This window comes from Astyanax mexicanus, chromosome 2 (genome assembly GCF_023375975.1).
Source record: "Astyanax mexicanus isolate ESR-SI-001 chromosome 2, AstMex3_surface, whole genome shotgun sequence".
Taxonomy (NCBI): Eukaryota; Metazoa; Chordata; class Actinopteri; order Characiformes; family Acestrorhamphidae; genus Astyanax; species Astyanax mexicanus.
The window spans coordinates 24648798-24669497 of record NC_064409.1 but is presented as its reverse complement, the minus strand read 5'-3'; the positions used below and the strand labels follow the sequence as shown (position 1 = coordinate 24669497).

At 38.0% G+C, this 20700-nt stretch overlaps 1 protein-coding gene across 12 annotated transcripts in view; it reads right to left on the bottom strand.

Annotated features, from left to right (window-relative positions):
- Positions 1 to 20700, bottom strand: part of ppfia2 (PTPRF interacting protein alpha 2) — a 227859-nt gene that overhangs the window by 93981 nt on the left and 113178 nt on the right. The window contains exon 1 of one of the 12 annotated variants that reach the window (XM_049473907.1): positions 15377 to 15412. The exons of the other annotated variants lie outside the window; for them this stretch is intronic. Coding sequence (XP_049329864.1) covers positions 15377 to 15394 — 18 coding nt within the window. The 5' untranslated portion in view covers positions 15395 to 15412. Of the gene's footprint in view, positions 1 to 15376; positions 15413 to 20700 lie in introns of those variants that run through there. 12 annotated transcript variants of the gene reach the window in all.

Below are 20700 nucleotides of genomic sequence, written 5' to 3'. Positions count from 1 at the left end.
CATAATCTACCACATTCTACCACACAATCTACCTCACTCTACCACACACTACTATACTCTCCTTTAACCTTCAATTAACCTCCCCCTATCTTCACTCTACCACATTCTACCTCATTCTACTCTCACTTTTTATAACTCTATTCACACTAACTCACCTCTGACTTGCTCTACTGCACTCTACCCTCATCTCTACCTCACCCTATCCTCACTCTACCATACTCTACCTTACTTGACCCTCACCTCAACCATGCTATACCTTATTCTACTCTCACTCTTTAACACTATCCACACTCTACCTCACCTCTACCATGCTCTACCTCACCCTATCCTCACTCTACCATACTCTACCATACTTACTTGACCCTCACTTCTCCTTATCCTCACTCTACCACATTCTACCTCACTCTAATGTCACTCTTCATTACACTATCCACACTCTACCTCAACTCTGCCATGCTCTACCTCACTCTACCCTCACCTCAACCATGCTATACCTTATTCTACTCTCACTCTTTAACACTATCTACACTCTACCTCACTTCTGCCATGCTCTGCCTCAGTCTACCCTCACCTCTGCCATGCTCTACCTCACCTCTACAGTGCTGTACCTTATTCTACCCTCAGTCTATTACTCCATCTACACTCTACCTCACCTCTACCATGCTCTACCTCACTCTAGCCTCACCTCCACCGTGCTATACTGAACTCTACCCTCACTTTTTATAACTCTATCCACACTCTACCTCACCTCTGCCATGCTCTACCTCACCCTACCCCCACCTCTACAGTGCTGTATCTCATTCTACCCTCACTTTAACCCTCTATCCACATTCTACCTTACCTCTGCCATGCTCTACCTCACCCTGTCCTCACTCTACCACATTTTACCTCACTCTACCTCCCTTTTCCTTTTTGCGTGCTCTTTATCTCCGCCCATTATTTCACAAAAGTTTGGACAGGAAGACTGCATGGATGGAGGCTAAATTTTATACACCTAAGGCAAATCCCAAATTTCAATAATTAAGATGTTTGACAATACATTTGTTAATATATGGGTGTGCATATGTTGAATATAAAAAACTTTATCCTGTATCTGACTGCTGCTCACAGCAGTAATAAATTTGTAGCATCAGTGCTTATTGTTTTAATAATGGCTAAATAATAACTTGGCATGGCTGTAATGTTGGTGAATATGAGTGGGCGCTCGTAAACTGTGTACGGTAATGAACACTGTACAAGAACGCTGCGCTCAGAGGAACAGCTGTTCATTAAAACCATCCACACACACACACACACACACACACAAACACGGTGCAGCACCAGAATGATAAGAGCATTTTAGTTCCACTGTGAGTCTGTAGGAAGTTCCTCAGTAGGGGCTCAGTTCTTTTCCTGTCTCCCATCAAACCAAACCAAAAGGAATTTCTGCTTTCTGATTTTGGATTTAAACTGTGAGAAAAATCCCTTCGGCTGATTTCATGGACACAGTCGACCGCATGTAGTGAAACACGATCAAATACAGTCTGATGCAGCGTTGCACAGAAACCCCATCCAGCCTGAACCTCTGACCCAACCATGACCGGCTCTGTGACGGTTAGGAAAAATCCAATGTAATTGAATTTAGTGTAGCGACGAAGCTAATGTAGCTAACGTGTAATAGATTAGCATGAGGCTATGGTGCTAACTGTGAGCCTAGGTCTTCACACACTCTCCTTACACTGTGTGGAGGGGTTTAATAATCTCTATTACTACACCTAACCTAGAGTAACCCCCTAAACCTAATAACTTTGTTGTGCCATTCTCGGCGACAACAACTGCAATCAAGCTTTACCGATAACTGGCAATGAGTCTTTCACATCTCTGTGGAGGAATTTTGGCCTACTCTTCTTTACCACATTGTACTGCTCCTCAGCTCAATACTGGAGGCTTTATGCTCCTCCAGCACACACCTGTCATTTGTCATTTTGCCAATATGTTCATCTTTATTTATGTACAGCATTACTTCTTTATCTACAGGAGACAAGCTGTGTGCATGCAATTACACATCAGTAAAGCAATGGGTGCAACCAAAAGTAGCTGAGTGCTGCATTCATTAGAAGAGGTGATAACAAGCATATAGACATACAGTGAATGTCTTAATGTCTGATACTTATAAGGTATCAAAAGAAGAGCAATACTAAAAATATCTTAAAACCACAATAGAGGATTTCAGGAAGGGCACAAATAAGAGTTAGCAGAGGGGAGGGGTTTAGAGCTATTGTTTGGCAGTAAACAGAGGACTATATGGGTGATGTAATATCTTGTAATATGAGAAATAAACATGTAACAGTATGTTTTTTTATATATTTTTGAATTTATTTGCAATAATTTGCTACTTTAAGTTGCACTCATTGCTGATACAGATGTGCAACTGTACACACACAGCTTGTCAAATCTCTGCCCCTCTGGAGCAGATAAACAGCTGGCCGGAGGAATACCATGCTTAATACGTGGTGTGGGCTAAAGGGGTAATGATCAATCAACATCTTGATTCCACCAATGCTTTATGCAATCAAATCCTCAAAGCAATTGTTTTTCAAAATCAAGTAGAAAGAGACAGTTACTTCAGGATAAAAGCAGGAAAAACTCTTTTTATTACCTCAGATTCCAGAGGAAACGAATGAGCAGGTGTCCCAAAACTTCTGTCCATATAGTGTACTACAATTGTATCGTCTTTACAAACAGCTTTAACCTGTTCTGACCTGTTCTGTGGTATCTGTACCAAAACTAATATTACAGTCGATCCTTTAAATCCCATTAATTTTGAGATGTGCGGAGCCTCTAGGAGCATAAGAATTAGAATCTTGGGCACACATGCTTCTGTTGTCATCGGTTAATAGGTCATCCTTTCTTGGGCACTTTTTGTACAGTAGATACTAAGCACAATACCTGTCTGATGTTTTGGAGATGTTCTGACCCAGTCATTGTCTAGAATATAATAGTTTGTTTATGGTTAAAGTGCCTCAGATTCTTACACTTGTACTTTTATCTTACTTTAACACATTAGCTTTAAAAACTGACTGTTCACTTCCTGCCTAATATACAGTAGCAATCAAATATTTGGACACACATTCTCCTTCAATGTTTTTCTATATTTCTTTATTTAATTTCTTTTCTACAATGTTGATTAATGTTGTGGAGCTTCACAGCTTGAAGAAAAAGCAGCAACTATTATTCAGTACCTCCAGGAACGCCTTCAAGATGCTGAGAAAACTATTCCAGGTGACTCTCCCTCATAAAGACATTGAGAAAAGGTCAAGAGTGTTCAGATCTGTCCTCAAAACTGAATGTGCTACTTAGAAGAATCTAAAGTATAAAACATATTCTATATGTTTAACACTTTTTGTTTATAAAATAATCATGCATGTGTTCCTGTACAGCTTTAATATCTTAAATATTAAATTAACAATGTAAAAAATCATAAAAGAAAGAAAACCCATTGAATGAGAAAAATTGTGTCCACACTTCTGACTGGTACTATATATGCCAACACAGTGATGATCAGTCAATAGCTGATATAAGAAGGTAGTGTGGGCTTAAATTGTTGCCTGCGTGTGTTAGTGTGTGTGTGTGTTGATGACAGGAGTGTGTGTGGGTGAGGGAATCTGTCAAGGCCAATTTGGAGAGAAGTGAGACAGATCTGGTTGATGGGACACGTGGTGCTCATGTTCAAACATGACGACGGTCATTTCTGATTAAGCTTCAGCCTGCAGTCTGAGCGTGAGGTAATTACTGTTTTTTGACTACAGCAGGAGAGGGAACGCTGTGGCAGATGATAAAAAAGATGCCGTTTTTCAAAGTCAAAGAACTCACAAATACTCCTAAATATCAGAAAAACAGATTTTCCTAGTGTTTAACCATAAAATATTTGTGTAAGCTTTATAACACAGGGAGGAAAAGAGAGATGATATTGATATTGATTTGTTAAAGTATTTCAGCAAGATTAATACTATAACTTTTAAGCACATAAGTATCTGTACTAGGGCTGAACCAAAATTGATGTAACTCTAAATTGTTGACTTAAAATTTCTGTCTTTAAAAGGGCATGTTATACCACTGCTTAAATAGCCATCTCTCAACTATGTCCAGGTTGATAAAAACAGACTGGTCTCACTACTACCTTTTCTTTCTAAAACTACAGAAAGAGCAGCCTTCAATCAGGTCTCTGGTTTCCTCTCCCAGAATGACCTCCTGGAACAGAACCAATCCGGTTTAAAAAAGGACACTCCAATGAGACAGCATTGTTACCTGTGACAAGCACTAAAAACTGCCAGAGCTGCAGGACAGTCCTCAGTACTTATTTTGCTGGACCTTTTAGTCGTCTTCGACAAAGTCAACTATGACTTTCTCCTATCTATACTCTCAATATCTCGCACAGTGCGCTATCATGGTTTAAATCATACCTCACTTGGCGTTCATTTAAAGTGTCATGGCTTGGACAGCTTTCCTCAGTTCACTTGCTATCTGCTGGGGTTCCCCAAGGCTCAGTACTGGGACCCATTCTCTTCTCCATATACACACCTCTCAGTCAGGTTATCCACTCACATGGCTTCTCTTACCATTGCTTTGTTGATGACACCCAGCTCTATTAGTCATTTCCGCCTGATGACTCTTTGATCTCTTTCTGGTATCACAGTGCCTCTCAGGCATATCCGCATGGATGAAGGAACACCACATTTAACTAAACATTTCCAAGACTGAGAACTACTAGTTCTACCAGCAAAACAAGCATCGATCTTCATACCTATCAATTATATTCATCCCCAACCATACCTGCCAATCCCCGTCAATTTCCAACCATATCTGTCAATCCAGTCAACACAACACCACCATAACCATAGACTTATTATCCCTCTCCCCGACAACGGTTGCCAGGAACCTGGGTGTTATGGTTGATAACCAACTTTCTTTTACACACCATGTGGCCTCAGTTAATCAGTCTTGAAAGAGCAGGCTCCCTCAAACTAGCACTTTCTCCTAAAGTCCACCACTAAATGCAATGTAATGTAATGTAATTTTTTTTAAGATGAAACTACCTCCACCATGTTTGGAAGCTGTACTTTATTCTGGCTAGCTCTCACTGTGATTTGTACATGAAACTACCCCCACCATGTATGGTAGCTGTGATTTATCCTGGCAAGCTCTAACTGTGAGGTACAGTTGATCTGCTTTAAAACAGTGCTTTATTACACTGTCAAATGAAGATTCTAAGAATACAGGAGGGAATTCTTGGACTACAACACACACTGTACCTTACTATGAATTCAACACAATTGTGATGTCACTGATCTGCCAGGCCTACGCACTTTGCTGCATTTGAAAGATTTATGCATGCTCCCTATGAGAGAAACTGTGTAAAAGGGAAAGATGACCCAGTTTCAGTTTCAGTGATTGGTGGCATGATTTATACCTGTACAGCTCTATATATGATTTATATGCTGCACTTTACCACGGTCGCTGTATTCCTGTGAGGTTGTGCTGTTTTAAGAGCTTTTCTACTGAACACGGTCTGATCTCTGCTTTAGAGGTCAGAGAAAGCCTGAGCTCAGCTCTTATATACACTATATACAGTATATATGCAGTTTACTGCAGTGACTCCAACTCATAGTAGCCTGCTTTTGTGTAAAGGCCACCGCAAACTAAGAGGTAAACATTGGCCAAAACATTAAAACCACCTGCCTAACAGTGTTTAGGTCCTCTTGTGTCATATATAGGGGTATAAGATCCCCATTATTGAGGTTTTGAGCTGTGGAACAGTAGATATGTGTTCACTAGAATGATGGAGCTCCATCCAATACTTTAGATAGAATGAGTTGGGAAGTTGACATCACTATCGCTCTTGTTGAATGCTGAATGCAATCAAATCCTTAGAGAAATGCTTACAAATGTACAGTACAGGCAGTTACTCCAACAAAAGCAGAATAAACAAAGAGCAGGTATCCCAATGCTTTTGTCGAAATAATAAGTAGTGCCCACAATGTAAATAATTATTTATTGTCTCAACTTAACTCAATCAAGTCATAATTTTGCTTTGACCCAATTATAACATTTTAGGTTCATTCAACTTAGCTGAGCCAAAGCTAGATGATAACTTGAATCAGTTAAGTTTATTCAACTCAACTGATTTTTTATCACACAACAGTTTATATTTAATATATATTTAATGTATACTCAAAATATTTAGCATATTTTTATAGAACTGCCAATACTGACAGTATAACACTGGGGCAGTATAAGAGGGAACTCTGTAAAGTTGGTAAAGATAAAAATGGTGCCAGAAGCCTTATGGGAAAGCTGTATGATTCAACACTGTGGAAAGAGCATTGACATGTGCAGTATACTAAAAGTTGGTTCAAATCACATTTTTTCATTGGCTTAAAAAGCATTTTTCACTCAACTTGATAATATTAGTTCTCCTGACTAAAACACAAAATCACTTTTTAAAGTACAATTATTGGCATTAAAATTAAAGCCAAGCTATTAACCAGTATTAAAACAGCCTATATAATATCAGTGTATAATTGTGTTATACATTGTATTCTGTACATTTAGTCCTGTTAGTTCTGGTTTCATACTGCAGTTTAGTGACTGAGTGCACTAAACAACTAAAATGTTGTTAGTTCAGTGAGTTGCTTTTACAGGGGTTGTGCCGAATTCTGACTAGCTGCTGGAATCTGCCTTCCCTTCGAGTGCAGCTGCATCACGCAGCAAAATTTGTGTATCAGATTCCTGTTCATAAATAAGGGTTCATCTACAGTTACAAAAGATACAGAAATCACCAGCGTAATTTGTTGTACTCACACTGCTGCGTGAAACGCCTGCACGCGAATGAGAGACAGGTTTTTAGCCACTTCTTTTTCTTCTTTCATTGTTTCAAGAGTGACAAAAGTCTGACTCAACTTCCTGTAATTGAACTAAAAGTCTGAACCGTCCAAAAAAGTGTTTCCACACAGCAGATGTAAGAAGCTGGCAAATAAATAAGAGTATGTTCTAATTAAATCATGCTTTGTGAATGCTCATCAGTGACACTCATGACGCTGTACCTGTGCTCAGACATGATTAAACACTCCAGAGAGCAATCAAAAATAATCACTTCATCACCAACCATCAACAGCCCCGAGCATACACTCAACTTTACCCACACACCCAACATAAAGAGCAGGCTGACGGAGTCTAAGCCGGGTTCAGTCCGATCATCTTCATATCAATAACATTCCTGCAGCCCAATTAGCCTTTAATTAGCACCAGAGTTTACGGGAATGTCCCGGAATATTAACTGAGCTTCTGTGATGGATTCCTCCGTCTGAAAGTGGAACATGGGCTCAGGGGCAGCTTAAATGACTAAGACCCAGAGGCCATATTTGCCTTAAAATTAATCACTAAATCATATGACTTAGGCGGCGTTTAAATTGTACCACCTCACAATCTCACAGCTAATTGGATTTTAGGTTGAGTCAGCAAAGACCAGCTCATTCACTGAGATAAGAATAAGTTCTGGAGTAAAAAGTTCCTATAACTTTACTTCTAATTTATAATTTCTATATGAATAGAATATATGACATCTAGAGCTGGCACTGAAATCTTAAGTTCTTGTTGATAAAACTACAATCCCAAACCATAACAATCAATCCCTACCAATCATACCTGTCAATTACAATTACTCCCCAACCACACATGCCAATCCCCATCAATCCCCAACCCTACCTGTCAATCCCCACCAATCATACCTGTCAATTACAATTACTCCCCAAACATATCTGCCAATCCTTATCAATCCCCAGCCATATCCGCCAATTCCCACCAATCCATAACCCTACCTGTCAATTACCATTCATCTCCAACCATACCTGCCAATCCCCATCAATCCCCAACCATACCTACCAATCCCCAACCATGCCTATTTAGATTCTTAATTACCCACTCATACTAATTACTCTCAAGCCATACCTATAAATCCTCATTAATCCACAACCATAGCTGTCAATTCCCACCAATTCTCAACTATACCTGCCATTTAGCATTAAGCCCCAACCATAACTCTCAATTACCGTCAACCATTGCTGTCAATTACATGCGATCTCCAATTAATCTTGTCAATCCTCATAATTCCACAACAATGACAATCAATTATCATCAATATACTGTCATACTCATCCATACCATACTCATTCCCATCCATACCTCTAACCATCCATACCCACTCCTTCCATACCCACACCCATTCCTACCAACAACTTAACTGACAGAAATCCAGTGATCAGGAACTAAGCAGTACTGAATGCAGTAGAGTGGGCGTAATAAACCACAGTAACAGGTGGAGCTACAGTCTGTAACTGTACGCATTAGAGTGGAGTTATTCTGCCTATAAGGTGAAATAATGTAGTGTAATACTATGTGATGTTATTTTATGTGATGTAATGTTATGTTATGTTATGTAAGGTGAAAGGAGCATCATTAGCAGATCAGTAAAGAGCATGAATGTTTGCTACTTCAGGGTGTATAACAGGATCATTACGATCTCAAGGACATTGTCCTTCTTCTCCTTATTCTCATTCATCCACACCAACAGTACCAGTACAAGGAATTTCATACGTACTGTGTTCTTTATGCACTGTTGCTATGGTGACCCATGTGACCTGTCCCTCTGTGTATGTACATGCCATGTAACATCAACTTCAACCAACAGCAGTGGTTTTACACAGGACTACTATCAATCATTACTCTATAGAAGTACTGCCAACCAATTAGCACTTCATAGCAGGAATGCCAATCATTAGGCATTCAGTAGCAGTGACTCAGTAATCCAGTCCAAAACAACAAGCAATCAATAATGCCAATCAATCAGCTGTCAGAAGCAATAATGCCAACCAATCAGCTCTCAGAAGCAGTAATACCAACCAATCAGCTCTCAGAAGAAGTAATGCCAACCTGTCAGCTCTCAGAAACAGTACAAATAGCAGCCAGTCAGGGCTTAATTACTGTAATGAGAATTAATCAACACTAACAGATCAGAATCTCACTAACCAATCAGAAATCAGCAACACCCCTATATCAAACAATCAGCACTCGATAGCAGTGATGTAATGAAATCAACACTCAGCAGCAAGTCAGCAGTTACTGCTAGTAATGACAATCATCACTTACCAGCAGTTATTCAGTAATTTAATGCCAAATAATTAGTAGTTTTTAGAACCAATGCCAACCATTCAGCATTCAGTAGTAGTAATGGCAATCAGCACTCACTAGCAGTAATATTAATAAGTCAGAGCTTAACAGTAATATCACTGGTCAGCACTTAGTAGAAGTAATCAGCACACGGTAAAAGTACTGTTTACCAATCAGCACCCAGTAGTTGTAATACCGGTCAGAAAACAATAGCAATATGCCAACCAATCAGCATTCAGTAGCTGTAATGCCAGTCAGAACTCAATAGTAGTATTGCCAACCAATCAGCCTTCAGTAGTTTCTTTTTTAAATTATAATTGTTTTACTTATATTTCAGTAAGTGATTCGACCATTATTGCTTTTGGGAAAATAAATCCTGTAATATGTGTTTATGAACAGTGGGTGTTTCTGATATTAAGGCCCCTGTTTGAGGAGAGCATACAGTCCTGTTTCTGTACTGAATCCACTTTTGCTGAGAGTGTGAACACTAAGGAAGGCAAGTCCATCCCCACTGATCCACACACATCTCAGCACATCCACTGTCCTCTAATCCCTCCAAAACGAGCAGCACACGCCCCCCAGCTCATTATCCCACCAATCACATTTGTTTGTTTCCATGGTGACTGCGTTTATTACCCACCCACGCGTGGTGTCATCTTCAGTCTTTATCCTTTACTTTCTTTTCTGTCGCTTCAAACAAAAACCCAACAAGTTCAAAGCGAGCTGATTCATGACGCTTCCGGACGGAGGAGATGCATTAATTATGCGGACAGATGAAAGCGATCCTGACACTCTGAGAATAATGAAGCTGATTGGCTGCTTCTGCTTCACATGGAAAAAATAATTAAATCACAAGCATTTATTTATAGTTACACTAACAAACTGTTACTACAGAACATACACAATTATTTCACAGTAGGGACAGAATAATTAAAAGTTAATACTTACATGATACTTAATAGTAGTTAATAATGAATATCAAATTACTCAAAGTAAAAAAATAATTGTTACTTAATTCTTTGTGTATAGGGAATATTTCAGATTGGATATCAGTAATTTATAGTAGATAAATAATAATTCATAGCAGTTACTGAATCATTCACAATGGACATTGGACGATTCATAGTGGATATTGAAAAATACATAATAGAGGTCAATAGGTCAAATAGTAGATACTGTTTAACTCATTGTGTACATCAGACAATTGGTAGTTATATAATTAATAGTATGAGCTAAATAATACATACTGGATGTCAAATTTATAGTGGACATTGGGCAATTTATTACAATTTATAGTGGAAACAGAACAATTCATATTTGTTATAGAACGATTTCTATTTTTATTTTTAATAATTGACCCTGGACACTAAACTCATTGTGGATTTTGAATATGATATATTGAAATATGACTACTTTGTAATAAACACAGAGCAGTTTATGGTTCAGATCAGATATATTTTATGGAGTTCTAAAGGGCTGAATATCCGAGGAGAGCTGGTCTGTCTCCTACTGCTATGTCTGATCAGCTGATTGGATGCAGACGACACCACTGTCTTTATTTCTCACAGCTAGACTCATCCGGTTAACAACACACACAGTTCAATTGACTGCACACATAAACAGACACACAGATTCGAGCTCAAGACATTCATGTGACACGCTGGTCATCTTCTAGTCCTTCATCAGTGGGCACAGGATGCTGCCCATAAGAAGCTGCCCACAGGACATCACACACAGGACGCAGCCCACAGGTTGCTGTTGGTGAACTATTCTCTTTCCAGAAATGACTTGGTAAGATGTTTAAAAACTCTAGCAGTACTGCTGTATCTGATCCACTCATACCAGCACTACACACACTAACACCTCATACACCAACACCATGGTAATCAGTGCTAATCACTGCAGTGCTGACCCACCACCCACATAATAATAGCTGCTCTGTGGTGGTCTATCTTGTGGGGTCCTGATGATTAAAGAACAGGGTGAAAAAAGGAAAATAATAAAGAATGTACAGAAACAGATACATAACTACAATCTGTAATTATAGCACTATAAAGTGTCACTGCACAACCACGCATTACTAAGTTTACCTGGAACATTAATCTAGCACTAATCTAGCCGTGCCCTTGATCAGTATCGGCTGCACAAACATTGATCAGTCTATCTTTAGCTTCAAGTGAAATAATGAACTTAAGGAAATGTGTGCACAGTGTCTATGAAGTCACAAACGACTAAGAATTCATAATTAAAATTGGTTAATAACCAGCATAAATGTGGAACACAATTGTAAATGCTGTTAACAGTCACTACGAATTCAGCGCACCAGCCCAGCATCTGGGTTTACTGATGTTCGTTATGGAATTTAGGATTGTTCTAGGTCACAAGACACTACATATCACACAGAAAGAACCAAGTAAGGTACAGAACATGAGGAACTATGATAATGATTTTTTTTTCTGGTGCATGGATCATCAGCAAATAAAAGACACCTACTGTTTTCAGATTATGGAAATTAAACGGTAAGTATAAATTGTTGTGAAATGACGGATATGAAGTGTAAACCTGACAGTGAATTCATAAAGCTTCTGCTCAACCACATCAACCATCAACAAACATTCAACTCACATTACTGCATTATGGAAATCATATTCATTTATTCCAATCTAATTTACTCTCATTTCTCAAACCACCACTCCTGCAGCGGGTATGTGTGTGTGTGTGTGTGTGGTAATATATCACAATTGTAGGGGAAGTAGACACTGATTGGCATTCCCGAGGGGGTAAACATTAAATATATTCTGGAAGGCTGTGACCCCTGTGTGTGTGTGTGTGTTTATGTTAACTGATAGAGATGATGATCTGCAATAGGAAAAGTCTTCCACATATCAAATTATTTTGAGTGACAGCAACAGCTCACACATCCAGAACCTTTTGGTAACAGTTTGGCTCAATATATCTTGTGGAGACTTATATGGTTCTATTTTAGGGCCGAGGTAACTGATGTTAATTATGACAGAACTGTAGTTACTAGAGTAACAAACTGAAGTGTGGGCTTACATACAATGTCTTAAAGGACAAGGGCTTTAAAATGAGATGGAAATTGATTGGGTATGTATTGGCATTAGACTGATTTCCAGGTAAAATATGCATCCAGCAGCCAGACAATATTTATCCAATTTAGTCAATCCTGAGAGTCAATTAGCTCATTTGTAGGATTTAAGGGTTACAACAGCTCTTTGCAAAGCTCTGTATGAGCTCCTTTAGCACAGGGAACTACAGTTCCCCATTTAATCACTAGATGAAACTCTGCAGCTCATAAGTAGCCGTCTCTGCTGTTCATGCTTGTAAAATATGTAAGACTAACATGCCTGTTGGGGAAAAGAAAATAAAGAGGAAAGAATAAAGACCCCTCTCCTCAGCCTATACAGTGAGCAGCTATTAGCACAGCAACACTGCACAGCTAACAAACACCACTAACCACACAAACCAGCAAACACTGCAGATTAACAACATTTAACCACTGCATATCACAGAAGAAGAAGGAGTGAGGTAGAGAACATGAACTCAAGTGAAATGCAAACGTTTCTGTACTGTATATACAGTATTAACACAAACCTCAATCAGTTAAAGGGATGGACATTCAGAATTTACATAAAATAAAAAGTAAGCTTTTTGAACTGGTGGGCACAGGTCAGATTAGATACGTTGAGATACATCGGATTAGATATATAATGATACATTGCCAGTGATAAAAATGATATCACAACACAGTGATTCTGTGATACCTTATACATATCACAAGAAAATTTTCTATGATACTTACACACGTACATGCTATCTGTGTTACTGAAGGGGATGAAAAACAAAATAGGAATTATGTATTTATTGGTGCCAGCTTCACAGAATTTATTATTATTATTATTAATTTAACAACCATTATTCTTCAATGCAGTTTTACCCTATTTATTTGATTAGCACCACTATGTGGAGCAATATAGCAGTAACTTTAGTAAGTCAGATTGTGGGGTGAGTTTTTGGGAGTTTAGAGCACCTATGTTTCAGCATTAATATACAAATATCTATACTGTATTTCTAACAACTTACTTGATCCATCTTATAAGGTGTATTTGAAGTACAAGAGCCTCAATATATTTGTAAAATAAATCATGTCCATTAATTGCAGCACTTCAGTGACAGTAAGTGATCTGGATAAGACGTTCTGAGAGCTTTTGTTTTTCTATGAGAATCAGATTTAAGATAGAGATAGAGATAACTAATTAAATTGTCAGCTACACATCTGAAATGTTTTTTCTCGAGTTCTCTTAAGGATTGAGAGAGCTTTTAATTTCACTATTATTCCATATTTTTCCATCTGAAAGCCAGCATAATCAGCACAATCTGGGGGAAAAAAATGTCCCATCATTTCTGTCTGCCGGCTCCTAGAAGACGGCCTGTTGGAAGTCAGGGAGAGTGAATAATTGATGAGGAGACATATAGAGCACATGCTAAGTGGATAACACGCTAGCCAGAGGCGAACCCTGGCTAATTACATCCTGAACGCTCTGACATGAACTATATACATCTGTTCATCCAGGTTAAAAGCGATAGTTAAAAAAAAAACAAGCTTACACATTTATATAGTTTCCCACAGGCTGATGCAATGAGCAGGTAACAGAAGCAGCACATGCTCCAACAATTAGTATGGTGCTAACGGAATTGCTAATGGAAAACCGCATGGCTAAATCACTACAGACTCTCCAACAAACTGTGTGAAGATGTTAATTAATATCTAATTATAATCTAAGACTTGCTTATATGGTTTCTGACACTGTACACCAATCAGCCACAGCATTAGAACCACCTAATATCACCTATTATTATTGTGTGAATTCCATTTTTATCACTAGAATAATTCTGACCTATTGAGTTAAAAACTCCATATGCAATGATTGCACAATTAAAACAAGACACAATTTAGCCATTTTTTTTGTTTTGAATCTGCTAATACTTTTCTCACTGTGTGTCCTTGTCCCTTCCTATTCAGTGCACTTTGCACAAGGAGAGGCTGCATGGGAGAGTAATGCAGAAGAAGACTTTTCTGAGCACACGCCACAAACAGAGTCGCTTGAGGTATGCTAAAGTACATTTGGAGAAGCCGACTTCATTTTGGAATAAGGTGAAACTAACACTGAGTTAGTTTCTGGAGGGCGGTATGCATGGTGAAAAAAGGACACAGCATTCCAAGACAAACACTTAAAGCTCCCCACAGTAAAATATGGTGGTGGTTCCATCATGCTGTGGGGCTGTGTGATCAGTGCAAATACTGGAAATCATGTTAAAGTTGAGGATCACATGAATTCCAGTCAATATTTGCAGATTCTTGAGAACAATCTTCAAGAATCAGTGAGAAAGTTGAAGTTGTGTCGGGCTGGATACTTTAACAAGACACCGACTCTAAACACTAAACATTGCTCAAAATATACTAAGGCATTCATTTAGAGGAACAAGTACAACGTTCTGGAATGATCATCTCAGTCCCCAGTCCTGAATATTATTATAAATCTGTGGTGTGATTTAAAGTGGGCTGTTGATGCTCAGAAACCATCAAACCAAAACCTGACTGAACTGGAGATGTTTTGTAAAGAAGAATGCTCCAAAAGCCAGACTCTCATTCTCACTGAGTACTAGTCTGTTATTTCTGCAAAAGGAGGATAAAATACTAAATATTGATGTAATTAGCCTTCTATTGTGTATTCCCGGTACACACTTCACATTAAGATAGAGGAATGTTAAATACCCTAACTTTAGAAATGGAACGTACTGAATCTACACCCATGGTCGGACCTCAATACAACTCCCATAATTCACCTAGCCTTACCATGAGCACACAGGACAGTGCCTAATCAACCTTATCTACAAGATACCACATCACAACTTATACAGATGTGGGTGTTCACGAGCTAATCCCTGCTTATCTGTACAATTTTATGTTCAACTGTCAATTTATCGCTGTATTATGACTTTTGTTTTTAGGTTGTTTACACTACTGTCTCTTCAAATTAACAACGGATTCAGTACAGTTCATTAAAAACCTTAACAGACACAAACTGGAGTCCACCAGTTATTTTAAAAGGGGGTTAAAAGGATTTCAGAGGACAATGCACAAAAAAACCTTTCTTAATGCCGTCATCCTGGAACAGCAGGCAAGATACTATCCCATCTGCAGCAGCAGCGCATGCAAAAAGAAGAAAAAACAAAAAGAAACAAAACATACAACATGAGCATTCCAACTGAAACACATAAACACAAGAATATGATAAAACAAATACAAAAAATAAAATGAAAATGAACAGAGATGAACTGAATAACTGGCAATGGGATTTTTTTTGGCCAAAATGATACAAAAAAAGCCAATAAAGTGAAAGTGAAATACAGACCAATTTACGCAGAACAATACATAATTCAAAGCTATATTGTAGATTTTATTTTTCGGAGGCAGTAGCAGGCATACACTTGTGCTGTATACAATGCAGGGAGTGAGGGAGAGAGCCAGTGAGAGATAACAAAGGGCAGGTTTAAGTTCATTTTTACTCTCTACTCACAAACACTAAGTGGTCAGCATCACTGATCCCACTCATCACCTTTACAGGGCTAGAATAGTAATGTTAAAGTAATTAACTTGGCATAAGTATTTGTTTGTTTACCGAAAGACTTTCACACACATGTGACTTGAGTAACACTCATGAGGTTAATGTACTGTGCTTTGCAGCTTTGTCTGCTGAAATGTAAAAAAAAGAAAAGTTAACGAAAACAAAACAAAATGAATGAAATCCTACATAAAATAAGTACTTGGCAGTTTATTTGGTTTGGTAAAAATAGTTCATTTCAGTGCAACTTTAGTATTTATAGTAAGATGTAGTCAGAAGTCACATTATCTGTAGATATAAGCTGAGTGGATAATGAGCTCAGTGGAGAGCTGTAATCTGTCAGGGAAGAGCTGGGGTGAGAGGGAGTGTGTTAAGGGGAGTGATCACTCTTTAAGGGTATCTGTTGGTATGGAAAGAATAATAATTAAGATCACTTTTACAATAACAAAATACCAGGAATTATGGATTTATTGGTGTCAGTTTCCATGAATTTACCAACCAAAGGTTTACCCTATTAAATTGATTAGTGTCACCATGTGAAGTAATAAAGCAACAACTTTAGTAAGTTTATTTAGGGGCGTGTCTAAGGGAGTTTAGTGCGCTTACATTTCAGTATTAATATCCATATATAATTCCATGTATTGATGATGTATTGCAAACAAAAAGTCTATGATATATCGCTAAATCAATATTTTGAGCCACTGCAGTGCAAAATGTGGGTTATCTAAGCCCATACCTAAAGTAGCATCTGTACAAGCTAAAAGTAAGTATTCAATCTGTGTGGCATTTTTACAACCTTTGAGAGATGGATTTAAGCATTTTCAGTAAAAATAAAGCATTTTTTCGACATAAAAGAATTTTAGACTTTTTAAGGATCTGCATATATCATATGTTTAAAGAGTTTAAGCAATATCAATCAGTATGTAGTGCACTATTGCTCTGAAAGTACCTAAAATCCACACAATCCACAAACAGAAACGTGCACATCCACTGCAATAAATACAACACTAAACCAGCAGAACACGCCCGAGAACACGATCCAGAGGAATGGCAGATACTCTACTCTATTTCCAGATGAAAACAGTAAAAGAGAATACAATAGCTCTGGCGTTTGTTGTGAAAACCACACAGAGTCAGCGCTGCATGAAGCACAGACAAAAGCTCTGTGGGGAGATCCAGATCATCCAGCAGAACATCACACGTTCCACAGACCAGCAGCTTCACCACAGTAGATACAGCATCACCCCCACTGTACAACTACAGCTTTAATCTACAGCTACTGATGCATACACACTACCAACAATAATATATCACAACACTTTTGGTGTGCAGCTCAAATCCCTAATTACCAACATAAATAATAAAATACATAATTCTCTATCAAACACCATAATTTCCTACCAAATACCATCTAGATGGATGCAGACACCTATTACTAGCTTGTGTTGTACAGGTCTGCAGGTTTAGTTCAGGAATGTTTTGGACCGTTTCTGCCATTCATTTGTGTAGAATGTGTAGGACTAACATGTCTTGTGGAGGAAAAGAAATACAAAGACATTTGACTAAATACCACTCTTCAGAACATTCAGTGAGTATATACAGTGGTATCAAAAAGTGTTTGGCCCCTTCATGGTTTCTTATATTTTTGCATGTTGGTCACTCTTAAATGTTTTTGATTATCAAACAAATGTAAATATTAATCAAAGACAGCACAAGTAAACACAAAATTAAGTTTTCAAATGAAGGTTTTTATTTTTAAGAAAAAAAAAATCCAAACCTGTTTAAAAAAACTATTTTTTAAACTGTTTGGGCCGCCCTTAGCAGCAACAAGTGCAATCAAGCGTTTGCAGTATAAATAAGTCTTTCACAGAGCTGTAGAGGAAATTTGGTCGACTCTTCTTTACAGAATTGTTGAAATTCCACCATATTGAAGACCAAAAGTCAAACTGATGACTTTTAGTCTTCTTTGCTTTGTCAGGCAGGTCCTATTTAAGTGATTTCTTGATTAAGGACAAGTGTCGCTGTAATCAGGCCTGGATTTGGTTAGAGAAATTGAACTTGTGATAAACCACATTTTTTTATGTTTTAACTGAAGGAGAAATACTCTTTCTATTCAGGGCCATGTAGGTTTGAACTTAATAATGAAAACCTTTATTTTAAAACTGCAGTTTGTGTTTACTTGTGTTTTCTTTGGGTAATACCTAAATTGTTTGATGTTCTGAAACATTTAATAGTGAAAACATGCAAAAAAAAATCATGAAGAGGGCAAACACTTTTTCACACAACTGTATTAGCACAGCAACACAGCAGAGCTAACAAACACCACTAACCACACAAACCAGCAAACACTACAGATTATCCTCGTTTAACTTCCACAGAAATGCAGCAGCAGCAACAGTAGTTTAGTATAGTATAGGAATCATACAATTTTTAGTGCTGAATAAGCCGCATGTTTGGGACGTGTTTCCACTCTGAGCTCCACAGTGTGGTTCTGTACAGGAATTAACGGTTTTCTCAGCTGGAGTTGAGACTTACACTATGTTTTAATGTGGTTAATTCTAAAATGCAAAGAACACTTCATCATGTGTGAGTGACAGATTGATAGACTGTAAACTATACATAAAAATATCTCACTTAATGCAACAAACCTAAAATGTACACATATCACTGTGAATGATTAACGGAAAATCTTTGAAAATATGCATTCGAATCAGATAAAAAGAGGCATGGGTAATAGAACAGATAAAAAGGCAGTGCAATGATGAATAAAACATAGTGCAAGATATGCAGGTATAGATAAGCAGATAATGACAGTACTGAATAAACATGTGCATATATAGGTATTTAGTAAAGTGGTTAGTGTACAGGAGTGCAGATGTACAGTAAAATCAGATCAAGCTGAAAGCCGATTGGTGAAAACAAAAAACACTGATCAAATACGCTATCCACCAAACATCATTTTCCATCAAGCACCGTCACCGGCAGAGAAAAATTGTGGAGAATGGAGACAGAATGACACACAATGATACAGCTTTTACACTTGTTTTATCAAACTAACACAATAATACAATTTAATTACATATACCCTACAGAGTCCATATGAAAAAAGGATGGTGTTTACTGAAGTGTGGAGGTCTGGGTCAGAGAGGAACAGATAATATTTGTATTCAGTTGAATGCTCCAGAGCCACCAGTAATAACCAGTCCATCCAGTCAAGCCATCACGCCCCTCCCCTCCCACTCTCTATAGTGTCCTTTCAGATGGGCAGATATAGACTCACTCTCTCACTGCAGCTCTGTCATTTCCAGCCTAATGCCCCCGTTCTTCCGTTCTCTCCATCTCAGCACTATTCTCTCTCCACCTCACATCTGTACTGATCCTCACGCCTGCAGAACCTCACATCTCTCAGAACCGCAAACATTCAGAGAGTGCAAAAACATGTGGATTAGTGGTGGGCTTTAAAATAATATCACAATATTTCAAGGTATTTTCACAATAACGATACTTTTGGCGATATGACAAAACACTGAATTAGAAAAATGATTTCGAATTTTATTTTTGCATGCAATATGATATGGCTAACTGAGATATTTAAAAAAATATTTTATCAGATTTGTAACAGAAGTCAATGATCCAGAATGTCATGACACTAATAATGCACTACAAATTTCTCCATATATCCATGATTAAAGTAAAATAAATTATACTGGACAGATATAATATGTCTCTAGTAGATATATAATGGTAAATGAGAACAGTGTGAATTTTTCTTTTGCTAAAAACAGTAAAAAAGTAGTACCCTGATGTAATAATAAGGGGTGGGTGATATGGCACGATATATCTGGGTATAATATCATTCACGATACTCAAAATGTTTGGCAATGTTATCACGTTTGATACGATATGGCACACCCCTAATGTGGATATTCCGTCTTATGAAAGGTTTATTAAGTTTAGGGATGCGCTGATACCACTTTTTCCTTACCGATATCAGCTTTTCTGGTATCAGCCGATACCGAGTACCGATACCGATACCAACTGTCTTATCCTGAATAAGATATAATAACCTGATTGGCTGCTCCGCAGTTTCCGCCTTTTTTGAAGGATCTGTTAAGATGATTGGCTGCAGTAGATAATGACTGACAAGGAGATCTTGTTGTCGACTTAAAATTATTCAATTGAACATATAATGATTAAAATATGGTAAAAAACAGGAAAATCTTTAGGCACTTTTCAGATTTTCTCTTATTTTTTGTTACAAGATATATGTGCTGTGTTCCTTTAAAAGCCCCCTCTCCTCCTCCGGCAGATTTCTCTGCTCTCTCAGAGTCTCAGGTTACAGACCACCTTATTTTTAGTTTGCACCCAACTAAAACGAACAACCAAGCAAACAACCAACAAACCAATTAACCAACCACCAACCAAACAGCCAACCAAGCAACCTACCATCCAAGAGACCACACAATCAAACCATCCAATGAAACATCATGCCCACCATCCAACCAGCAAACCAGTCAAACAAATAAACAACCAACCAACGATCCAAACAATCAACCAACCATGGTTCCAATCATCTAACCAACCAACAAACAAACCAACCAAAGATCCAAACATCAACTAAGCAACAAGCAACCAATCGATTAACCAACAAAGCTTTCACACAAACAACCAACCAACTGGTCAACTATAATCAACCAACCATCCAATTAAAAATCCAAACAAACAACCAAATACACAACCAACCAACGAACCAACTAACGAATCAACTGACTAAAAAAAACATATGAACAAAAAATGAATGGCCTTTGCTCCATTGACCACTGGTCCATGTCCCAGTCTGGCACTGTGC